General features: G+C 44.5%; 1 protein-coding gene across 4 annotated transcripts in view; it reads left to right on the top strand.

Moving 5' to 3' along the window:
- Positions 1-12,297, top strand: part of LOC123019637 (oocyte zinc finger protein XlCOF6-like) — a 38,991-nt gene that overhangs the window by 5,102 nt on the left and 21,592 nt on the right. For 3 of the 4 annotated variants that reach the window (XM_044422665.1, XM_044422668.1, XM_044422666.1), the window contains exons 4-6: positions 127-197; positions 524-650; positions 1,853-7,010. In XM_044422665.1, coding sequence (XP_044278600.1) covers positions 127-197; positions 524-650; positions 1,853-3,198 — 1,544 coding nt within the window. In that variant the 3' untranslated portion in view covers positions 3,199-7,010. Of the gene's footprint in view, positions 1-126; positions 198-523; positions 651-1,852; positions 7,011-12,297 lie in introns of those variants that run through there. The other variant, XM_044422669.1, reaches the window with a different exon arrangement.

Raw genomic sequence — 12,297 nt, forward strand, 5'->3', positions numbered from 1 at the left:
ACTTCTGTGTGCTTGACAAGTCCCAAGTTCTCTCGAGTTGCAAGAGGTTTCCTTCTCAGAACCTCGGGGGGCAGTCTCAGATGCTGGGACAACTACATGCTCCTGGCTTTCCTTTGCCTCTTGCAGGGGCTGGAATGAGGCCAGCGGTGGGTGCTCAGCCTTCTCTTGTGGAACCAGATGGAGTGGAACCTGAGCAGGTACGAGGAAGGCTCCTGAAGGGGAGGGGCAGGAAGCAGCCCTCATGTCTCCATCCCCCGCCTGCCTCTGAGGGCTGGGGAGCATCGCTTTCCGCTTTTCCTCTGGCACGGCGGAAAAAGAGAGCCTGGCGCCCCTTTCTCCCATTGAACAACTTGATGCCTTTTGGGAAGCCCACAAGAAGTTCAGGCAGGCCAGTGCAGTTTCTTGCTGTTGATCCATCAGCAGCTGGTGGTCACTGCAAGCAGGTGTCAGTCCTGCAGTACCCTGCTCGTCCAACTCACTTAATGCTATTCCTGAGGAGGGACCCTTTCCTTTTCCCATGCAGGCTCTGGTGACCTTTGAGGAGGTCGCCGTGTGCTTCACGGAGGAGGAGTGGGCCCTGCTGGATGCCGACCAGAGAGCCCTGCACAGCCAGATCATGGAAGAGAACCGAGGAACTGTGGCCTCTCTCGGTAGGACTCCCTACTCTTCTGCTTTATGGGAAGGCCTGTTTCCAAAAGCCATTATGATAAGGAAGATCAGATTACCACTTTTCGTACATGTCATCTGTTATGTATTCTCTCAATGTTTAGAGGAATATTTTATTTATTTATTATTTATTTATTTAAAACATTGCTGTGCTGCCCCCATCGCAACAAAGCCTCGGGGCAGCTCACAAAGAAATTTTCACAGTATTTTTTTCAGTGGCTGAGAAAGGTGGGTTTCAAAAACTTATTTTAACAGCTCTTGCATACGTGAAAGCAGGCATTTCCGCCTGCTCCACTGGTACAGTCACGAGTCGTTGCAAGAAGCAAATGTGTCTATCAGCTTAAGAGCCCGGCCCCTAGTACAGCCACCAACATGGAGCCCGTGCTGCCTGCCAGGCCACCACCTCTGCACCAGTCCTGAATCACCCACTAGTTCCACCTGTCATCACTGGAATAAAGCTCACTAATAATATTTTTATGAGTTCTTTTTTCTGAATATTAATTAAAATGCTATCCTATTGACAGGATGGTATCTCTCCTTTAATACATCCAACTTACCACACACGTTTTAACTTGTGGAATTTCAGTATAATATTGGAGCAACTGTTTTTAGATTTGTCCTATAGATGATATTTTGCATCTATGATCATCCTTTCACGGTCCATCAAGTGTCTCTTTGTACCTTTTCCTGTTTGAGAGTCCTTTTTAAACCAGGCTTTAAACCAGTGGATAGTAGAGAAGCCAGTCTATATTTTTCCATTCATCTTTTAGTTCTTGCCAAAGCTTGGTTCATCCTTGTTGTTCTGCCATGTTTGCATATACTCATGCACGGATTTCGTGAAGGACCCAGGTGCGTGTTGTTAAGATTTCATGGAAATTTGCAGTAGCTGCCCTATGGACAAACAGCCTGATAAAAGTCTGTGATGAAGGATATGCTGAGAGAGCAAAAGTGGTCCAGAAACATGCAGTAAATTTAAATTCTGAGCTGGAAGCTTAAACAGGACTTCATTGGTCAAACTGTGAACGCATTGTATCATAAAAACCATTAGTTAATGGCAGTTCAACGCGTAGTAAGAACTGCATTCCACCAAGTATTTCCAGTTCCTCCCCTTAGTCTAATCCCAAATTGAGATCATTCAGTTCCCTTGCTAACTCAGTGTTTTACTGATTTCTGTTCTTCCTTTCAGAAATTGACAGGTGGGATGTGGAGAATATGAGAAGACCAAGTGGAATGTCAGAGAAAATTAGGAATAGCAAAGAGGTGGGAAGGGAAACTGAACTAAACCAGAATAGGAGGAACAATTCCTTTGCTTCTCAGAGCAATGGCAACCATGATAGCATATTCCAAGAAGAAATACGTAAAAGCCAGGAAAAAGATCAGTGCCATGAAAATAAGGAAACTATTCCTTCTACATCAAGTATCCCATTGAAGAAACGGTATACTTGCAAGGAGTGTGGAAAGAGCTTCAGTCAGAAGACCCACATCACTTGTCATCAAAGAACCCACACAGGAGAGAAACCGTATCACTGTCCTCAATGTGGAAAGAGCTTCAGTCAGAAGATCCATCTTACACGACATCAAAGAACCCACACTGGGGAGAAACCATTTCATTGCTTGCAGTGTGGAAAGAGCTTCAGGGACAAGATGAATCTGACTTGTCATCAAAGAACACACACAGGAGAGAAACCATATCACTGTTCGAAGTGTGGAAGGAGCTTCAGTCACAAGGTAACCCTTACTCATCACCGAAGAACTCACACAGGGGAGAAACCGTTCCATTGTTTGCATTGTGGAAAGACCTTCAGACACAAAAAGAGTCTCACATCTCATCAAAGAGCACACACTGGGGAGAAACCGTTTCATTGTTTGAAGTGTGGGAGGAGCTTTAGTCACAAGAAATCTCTTATGCACCATCAAAGAACTCATACAGGGGAGAAGCCCTTTCATTGTCTGGAGTGTGGAAAGTGCTTCAGTCAGAGTAGGTACCTTCGTTCCCATCAAAGATCTCACACAGGGGAGAAACCCTTTCGTTGTTTGGACTGTGGAAAAAGCTTCAGTCAGAAACATCGTCTCACTTATCATCAAAGGACTCATACAGGGGAGAAACCCTACCAGTGTTTGGAGTGCGGCAAGAGCTTCAGTCTGAATAAATACCTTACCTCTCATCAAAGAAATCACACAGGGGAGAAACCCTATCATTGTTTGGAATGTGGAAAGAGCTTCAGTGAGAAGGGAACTCTGACGCAGCATCAAAGAACTCACACCGGGGAGAAGCCGTTTCATTGTTTGCAGTGTGGAAAGAGCTTCAGTCAGAAGGCAACTCTCACTTCTCATGAAAGGACCCACACAGGAGAGAAACCTTTTCATTGTCTGGAGTGTGGAAAGAACTTCAGTCAGAAGAAATGCCTTACTTCTCATAAAAGAGTGCACATAGGAGAGAAACCATATCCTTGTTTTGAGTGTGGAAAGAGCTTCACAGAGATGAGTTCCCTTAGTTCTCATCAAATAATTCACTTAGAGGAGAAAATATAGACATAGTTGGAATGTGGAGAGTGCTTCATTCGTGAGGTCATTCACTTCTCAGCAAATATATAATCTCTAAATTTGCTTGGAATACACATAAATTATCTGATCTTACATCTGATCTCATAAGTCTCCCAAGGATATATCATAGAAAATGGAATGAGATTCATTTAGAATGAACTCATATTTCACATTAGAGAATGGAGAATTGTTACATAGGTGAATGCCAGCGAAGTCATCAATGTGCTGAAACTACAGCAGCGGAAAAGACAATAAACAGTTTTCTCAGACAAATAAATAGATATAATGGCCAAGAAGAATTTCTAGAATATGGTGCTAGGCAGGTTTTCTCAGTTAAGTCAATTTCTACTTTCTTTAATGAATGTTGTATTTATTTTTTGTAAAAGGGTTTAGAAAAAAATCACACATTCTAACAGTGGATGAATTCACAGAACCAGGATGATGCTTCATAAAAGGAGAAGAGTAGGGAAAAGCGCTCCATCGTTTCAGGCTACAACATTTTATTGTTTATTAAATGACTCCTTTTAATCTAATATCCTTCACTGTGGAGATTTTCTTAATGAAAACTAGAATTGTGTGAGATTCAAACCAGAGTGTTAAAAATTGGCATGGGAACATTCAAGCGTGCTTACCACTGGCACATTTCTCTTTTTTTAGTCTAGTTTTTGAAAGGTAGATCATAGCTTTCTCTCAAACTGTGGTGAAAAGTACAGATGCACTGTAGTTTGTCTGACTGAGGAAGTTGCCTTTTAGTGGTTGGTAAGATTCTAAGTAGCAGGTCAAAAGCTCTCAAGTTTATCCTCCCCTATCAAGGTCTGTTGCCATGTGGCAAAAAATAAGTAAGGCATTCCTGCCCCATTAACCCCCATGTCAGCAGAGTCGCTGCCAGAGTTCCTGGCACCATCCAGACGATATCATCTGCTCATTTTAGGAGGACGCTGCATTGCAGTTGTATCTGTTAGGTTGGATGTACAATGCCTATGCCTTACAGACAATGCTGTGTATTACTACAGGACAGTATGCAATATTGCTGGTGTAAAATTACTCTGGGGCATTATGGGAAATGAACTCATAGCCAACTGCCAACCAAGGCCTTTACTCCAAGTCTCAAGTCTCTTAAGCCTCAAGAGCCAACTTTAACAGAAAAAAGGAGGCATTGGTTGGCAGGGGAGAGTTGTAAACCCCCTCGCCAAAAAGAAGAGCCGAATCCTGGCCTGGCCTTCCCTCTATTGCCCTGCCTCCGCAGTGGTCATGCCTGCCTTCCAGCCCATCACAGATGACTTCCACTGAGGTTACCCCAGGAAATCCTGCCGAAAGCCAAATGCAGGCGGTAAACCCTGGAGCGACTTGGAGGTAAAACAGCCGAAATCTTGAGCCATTCATTTGTTGCTGCTGTCAAGGTTGAGTCACTGACACAACTTGAGTTGGGCTTGGGGACTCGAGTGGAGCAACTTACTCCCAACAGCGGCTGCTACCGTGGCCAGATAAGTTAACCAGGGTCCATAATTAGAGGAGGGGGCCCATCTGAGTGCACTTTGCCCCCCCCTCACCTCCAGGAGCTGGCTGTGCAGATGGCTGTTTTACCGCAGATGGATACTTGGCTTCGAAGAAGCAGGGGGTTGGACCCGAGGGCCTTCTAGGCCTCTTCCAGCTGTATGATTCTATGAGACTGAGCACAGTGTGGAGGAAGAAAACAGTTGTTGGAAAGCTTGTGGATAGTGATCAACTAGATCAGCTGGCCAGCAGACTCCCATACCTTCTGCAGTGATTGCCATCAGGTCAGTCCTCCTCGCTGAAGTTCTTCCACTGCCTCCAGCAGCACATCTCCCCATATCTACCAGGTGCTGTTAAATACTGCAGAATACTGTAACACCAACATGGTCAACTCAGAGGATTCCTCTTGTTCAGGCACTTCATAGGACCAGGACACAAGAGGCCTTTGTTCCTGGCTCCAAGCACTCATTCCTCCCCACCTTGCTTGGGCTTAAAACACATAGGCAGATGTGGTTGCATCTGGGGCAATCTGAGCTGTTAGAAAGCATGGTTGGTGACATCACACATCATCCTTGCTTGGCATGTGACATGTCTGTGAAGAAAGCAGCCTTCTCTTCCAATATGGGTAGCTGCAACCAATGCCTGTTGGTTGATTAAAATTCCATTAGTTGTGACTAGAGTTGACGCTATCTTACATTGTTTCAAGCTCCAGAAAGCCAAGAAATGGGAAGCGAAGGCCCATGCCATAACAGTCATGCCCGGTACCCTGTCCCTTGATAAGCAGAGCCACAAAATGTGCTTTTGTAGAACTTACCTTCTGTGGACCCATATTTTTCTTGGTCTTTCATGCCTACATCCATGAGAACATCAGGAGAGTCCTGCGGGATCAGTCCAAGGGGCCATCCTTCCACTTGCATAGTGGACAAGGAACTGCCCATGGTTAACCCACAAGGAGAACATGCATAGCAACACTCTTCCACCCATGTGTGGAGCCCAGCAGCCTCTGATACTGGAGGACTATCAGGACTAGGGGTCCTTGATTGTCTTCTTCACACATTCCTCCAGTCCACTCTTAAAGCTGTCCCAAGTGGTGGTGATCCAGGTGGAAGGGATGGAGTTTCTAGAGCCAGCAAAATGGCCCAGCTGGTTTTGTATTGCTTTACGAAGCATTTGAACCAATAGTGCATTGCTAGAGGAATTCTGTGCATCGACCTGAGAATGCTCACTGCTTACAATTGCTGGCAGGATGGAACAAACCATCGGAGGAGGCCTTCTTCTAGCAACCTTCACCATCCCTGATTTTCATGACCTTCTGAGAAGACTTAATTGTGTGCGAGTTCAGCTTTTCTTCTGGACTTAGAGCTGCATCAGATTTCCACCAGCAGCCACACAACAAAACACTCGGGGTTGCCTTGGAACTTGAGGTGCTTGGATGGGACAGAATGTGCTTTGTTGTTGTTGTTAGTTGCGAAGTCGTGTCCGACCCATGGACAACGCTCCTCCAGGCCTTCCTGTCCTCCACCATCCCCCGGAGTCCACCCAAGCTCACGCCGACTGCTTCAGTGACTCCATCCAGCCACCTCACCCTCTGCCCTCCCCTTCTTTTAGAATGTGCTAGATGTGTTAAAGAACAATATCCATTATCTACCACACTTGGGTGGTCACCAGGACACTTGGTGCTGGACCTTGTTGTGGTTGCTGTTGAGCTCAAATTCCAGGACACAACAATGCAGGTGGCAGTTGGTGACAAACGTTGGACCCTTTATTCCGCAACTTGACACAGCTAAGCATCTATGAGATTCCATATCCGTGATCGAACACATCAAAGGATACCCCATAGCACTGAAGCCTGCAGAGCCTGGCCTGTTCCGTTGAGAGCGAGGGTTTTCTGGAACTCCTCTGTGTGAATCTTACTGGGATATGTAACATTTGGGGGGAAACCCGGTGCCAGGGTGTAGCATTGTGTGAATAGCTGGTGACGGACTTTATAGGGTCAAAACTGGGCAGCATCAATTGGAGTGGTCACAATGGAACAAGGTCCTGAACAATAACAGCCGTGAACAAATGTTATTGACCCAAGGAGGAGAGCTTGAAGCATAAACATTGAGCTTCCCAGGGTAAAAAAAAAAACCAATTATTTTGAGACAGTTGCATCATTCCATATTGATGTACCCATTTGATTTGTTGTTGTTCACTAGCTTTTGTACTAGAAATCCAGATTTGAGGTAATAGATTGGTAGAACAGATTTAGTAATGTTGAAAATAATCTTGTATTAAATGGAAACAAATTCTGAACACAAGTAAAACTGAAGATGTATCATTGTGTTGATTTACAGCATCTGTCTAGATAGGTTTGGGCGTGGAAAGCAATAAAAAGATGAAATAAAATGAATAAAAATGCAATGTATTCATCTCAGGATAACAAAACCGTGGATCAGCAGCAAGGCTTCCTGAAAAAGATGCTTTCAGGAGGCAGTGGAAACAGCACAGTGTTGGAGCCGGCCGGCCCCCAGAGGCAAGGGGTCCGCAGCCACGGGGACACTACACTAAGGCTTTTCTCCTGGTGGACGTCATTCAGGCCCATGTGGAACCACCAGGATGTCTTCTGATGACCTCAGTGACTGGGCAGGTCAGTAAGGGAGAAGGCGCTCCCACAGATACCTGCTCCCAGGTTGTTTAGGGGTTTGTATGCCAGCGTCAGAACCTTAAACTTGGCCCGGTCACACACAGGCAGCCAGTGCAGTTCCTTCAGCAGAGGAGAAGCATACTGAGATTGCCATGTTGTGCACTAGCCACAGTTGACCGACTGCCTCCACAGCCAGAGGAGAGCAGGTCAGACCATTCCGGTTCCTGCTGCTTAGCTGCCAAAGTCACTCTTGGGAAGTGCACCCTTTAGTGCAGGGGCCAGAGAGGAAACAAGCAGGTTGGAATCTCGGCCAGCATTTCTGACTGCTCTCCTTTTGAAAACAAGCTTTAAAAAAGGGTAGAGGAAGCACCCCTACCAGGGATGGTTCATGTTTACAAAGCTTGCCTGCAGACAAAAGTAAATGAAGAGGCTGAGATTTAAAGTCTGTTGTTCATCTCAAGGAGCTTTGTGATTTCTTCTTTACTGGAAAACTTGTTTTCATATTATTATTCATTACTGCCTGTAGCCAAAGCTCTCAACTTTAAGTCACCCATCCAGTTTCCAACCAGGTTTAACCCTGCTTAGCTTCCAAGATTAGAAAGCATCAGCCACTGCAAGCTATCTGGACACTAGACATACATATTTTAATGTATATACACATATTCATATACAACTTGCCTTGACCCCAGATGAGTGGGACCTTGCCTTGGTTATTATTCCTGAACTCCTATCAACTTAGAAACACGTGCTTTTGAACCTCTTATCTTTGACTACATAAGTTGAAATTGGACATTTGACTTAGCCTTTTCTGCTTAGCTTTCCTTTATGGTTGTGGCGAGTACTGATCCTGTGTTACATCCCAAGAGATGTGTAGGTAGTTCAAAAACATCTATGTCATTAAATATTAAAGTTGCCATTACAAAATGTATGCAAATCATTACCTCCCAACAGGGAAGCTGCCACTGGGCATTGGCAAAACATATGAGAAGCATTAGGAGTATCACACCTCCAACAATTGGCTGATTTAATTTACCCTTTATCATAGAAATGTGTACCATGCCAAAAAGATCAATTTCTGCTGAATTGAGCATAGCCTAAGATCCAAGATATGCACTGTTCCAGTTCATTACACCATTCATGGTTGGTGACTCTTGCATCACTTATCCATGGACAACATATTTATGCACCTGAATTTGAGACTGATTTAATTGTTCCAGCTTCAATCAATAACTTCCAACAACACAGACAGCTCTTGAAGCTGTGGAAGCCAAACCGACATTCTAACAAATCTTTTATTTGCATATATTGTGATGCAGGAAAGGAATATTTTCTTGCTAAAATCTTTACATCTGCATTTCCCCATAAAGTTCATTGGGCACATGAAAACCAACAGCAATTAACATGGAAATATACCCAACTGCAGCAACTGGAGGAAGTACTTTTTTAGTGTAATAAGAGGCTGATGAAATTCATTTGGGAAAAAGATCCAAACATGAAAATTCTAAAACTGACTGGGGAAAAGAATTTGAGTGGAAAAGATCAAAATCAAGTGCAAGTCAACTGATAGGCCTGATTATAATGAAAGATCAAGGAAGCCAAATTCACCCTGCTTGACTGAAAGTTGCATCCTTTTCAAGGATATTAATGGCAGAAGAAAACCCAATAAAACTTACAACACAAAACATTATGCTTATGGAAATACTGGTATAAATAAAAATTCCAAGAGAACTATTATTACCAAGTTTCTGTATCAATTAAAAATATCTCCTCCATGTGGCCAGCATAAAGGGCCAGTGGGACCCAGATAATATAAAATCATATTTTACCTAGATTTTACAAAAATAGCATGTGATATTACATACAATCTAGCAAGAAACACAGAAAACAAAAATACAGATAATAAAACTGTTGGTGTCCCTGCTAGCCAGGTGACTTACAGACCAGCTAAACCAAGTGCCAATGAGGTTCAGACAGGTGGAGACTCGTTCAGTTACTTTATTCAGCTGAGCAAAGCCACCGGGTGTCTGCCCCCGACATGCAGGCAGGCAGCAACACCCACACATTCCTCCTTTTCCCCTCTTTTCCCCTCAATCTCGCCCCTGTTGTTCCCTCACCCAGTCCCCTCTCAGGGTCTGCCTGACCCTTTACCCAATCCCCTTGTGGGGTCTGCATGTCCACTGCATGCCTGGCCTCCTGAAGGCCCCTTATCTTGGCCCAATCCCCCCACAGGGGGAGCGTGATCACTGTGCCAGGCCTTGCGTGGGGGTCTCACTCACTGCCTCTTGATCAACATTCCTTTGCCTTCCCTTTCTCCTCTCCAAAGCAAGCAGTTATACAGAAAGCAAATGGCATTTGTTAGGCGAAAAGCAAATAATATTAGTTAAGCTAACCAGGCTCCTTCAAAAACAATCTTAATATTTTGAAATCTGAAAATGAGGAAAAAGTAAAGAGCAGCAGACAACATAAGTCACTACCTTACTGTCTTTTGAATGAAAGCAGGAGGTAAATTTTACATAACAACTTTACATGGATCAGATTTTATCTGTATTATGTTTTATTTTACTTACGTAAGCCGTTCCGAGGCTATGCGATGGGATGGCATACAAATGCTCTAAATAAATAAATAAATAAATAAATAAACAAATAAACAAACAAACAAACAAACAAACAAACTTAAGCTTTGACATTCACAGAGTCACAGCTGGCCGGATGAGAATCCTCTGCTTCCCCCAGCCCTCTCGGTGGGAAAGATCCTGCACCTTCCTCAGGCACACTCAGAATAGTCAAAGCACTGAATTAGTACTCAACTCAATCAGGTTCAGGAATCCTTATTAGGGTATGACAAGGGATGAAGGGGGAAAAAATAGGGAAGGAAAAGGGATGGTAGAATACAGCAGCAAACCCCATAAATCCATTCCTAGAAACTTGTTGCACCACCTTGATTGAAATTAACAAAGCCAGCCCTAAGCTACCCTAGGTCAGGAATTTATTTATGTTATATTTTATGCTGCAAACTGTCCTGAGGCTTTTGTGACAGGACAGCATATACACATTTTAAATAAATAAATAAATATCACAATATGACCTTGTGAAAGCTATCAAAACATTGACAGGGAGTTGGCTGGACTGAACCTTACAACAGACAGACAAAAGATCCCATTTCTTTATCCCCCCCCCCCCCCCGCAACTGGTCAGCTGACCAATGGGCTTAAGCATCATATGTCATACTAATGCCAGCTACCTGCAACGAGTTACTCAGCTCAACCTCCTGCCATGTCCTTGGAGTAGTTAGTGCTTGTTAGCCCAAGGACATCAATTACTCCCTTCAGCCTTGAGGTTTCTAACCTTTTACTCCTCACTGTAAGTGTAGCCACCTGAACAAATCCACTTTGCCACTCACACCTGAATAGGCCCAGTGTAACATCAGGTACAAGGAGACCTTCCGTCCAAAGTGACAGGTGTTAGTCAAGCTCCATTGCTTTCATGAGTCCACCAAAATGCCCCACCTTTGACAGCCCTGCTTAGTTCTTCTAAACACAAGGCTCCATCTTGTATGTGGTTCCCCTCCTCCCCCTCCCCAATTCTTCTGCCTTTGACTTTCCCTCTGATTGTCTTCTTCAGGGAGGCTTCCCTTCTCATGATGTTCTCAAAAATAAATAAATAAAGTACAAGAGCCTCAGTTTTGTCATTTTTGCTTCTAGGGAAAACTCTGGCTTGACAGGATAGTCAAGCTCAGTTCCAGGGTACCTACAAGACCATCTTTTCCCCATATACAGCTACCTACCCATTGAGATCTGGGCAGGAGGTCCTTCTAAAAGAGCCATCCCTCAAGGAGGTAAGAGGGACGGCAAATAGAAGGACCTTCTCAGTGTCTGCTTCTCATTTATGGAAAAGGCTCCCCAGAGAAATTTGTCTGACTCCAACACTGCTGTCTTTTTGGTGTTCGGCAAAAACGTCGATCGCTTAGTTAAAATGCTTGGAGAAGAGCATTTTGATTGACTTTTACACTGTTCTTAATATGTGGTGTGTATATGTGCATATAGGGTTCTCCCCTCACTTATTGCAATTTAAAATGAACATTGCTTTAGTTACGGTTGTATATGATTGGTTTTTATTGTTTTAATATTTGTAATCTTGTTTATCAATTGTAAGTCTCCCAGAGATTCCCGTTGGAAGAGTTTGATGGCATACAAATGTAAAAAAGACTTGATAAGTAAAAAATAAGTTTGAGGGTATTTGGAGACTGTTTATTGAATATGTTTGAATAAAGGGAAAGGGTTGTATACCATTGCAAGATTTGATGCAGTTTAGGAAGGGGAGTGGGAGCGTGGCTACCTGGCTGAATAGGGTGCTGCGCCTGCGCAGTGCCTATAGCCGGGAGATTGATAGCGAACGGTTTTGGCGGGAAAACTCCGCTCCCCGCGCCCCAGTAGTATATATTGAGCGGAGTGTCCGCCATTTTCCAGTCTTTGATAGACCGGATGCTCGCTCTCTAGAGAAAAAAATCTAAACTAAGGAAAAACCGTTGTAGGTGCCGAGAATAAAGAACAGTATGGTACCGATCACAAGTTCCCCCCATCGACACCGAGTGGAGCCGGCGGGTGGGTTGTGTGACTGCACAGGTGGCCACGCGAAGAACATCCGTTACAGGTAAGCAACCCGCTTTTCTTCGTCGTGGCCTCTGCGCATCACACATATGGGTAGATTAGCAAGCTTACCCTGCCTGGAGGAGGGGAAGTGTCACCCATGAACGGCTCTGCCGAAGGAACAGTCCTGTCTCCCACGGACATCCAGACGATCATGTTTAGTGAATGTGCGTGGAGTGGCCCGTGTGGCTGCCCTGCAGACATCGTCAATCGGGACCCCCGCCGCAAAGGCTGAAGAAGCAGCTCCTGCTCGCGTAGAATGACCCCTTGGGGTTGTAGGTCAGTCTGTCTCAGCCAACTGGTAGGACAAGAGTAATAGTG

The sequence above is a fragment of the Varanus komodoensis genome, unplaced genomic scaffold (assembly GCF_004798865.1).
Source record: "Varanus komodoensis strain SLA01 unplaced genomic scaffold, ASM479886v1 scaffold133, whole genome shotgun sequence".
In the NCBI taxonomy this organism is placed as follows: Eukaryota; Metazoa; Chordata; class Lepidosauria; order Squamata; family Varanidae; genus Varanus; species Varanus komodoensis.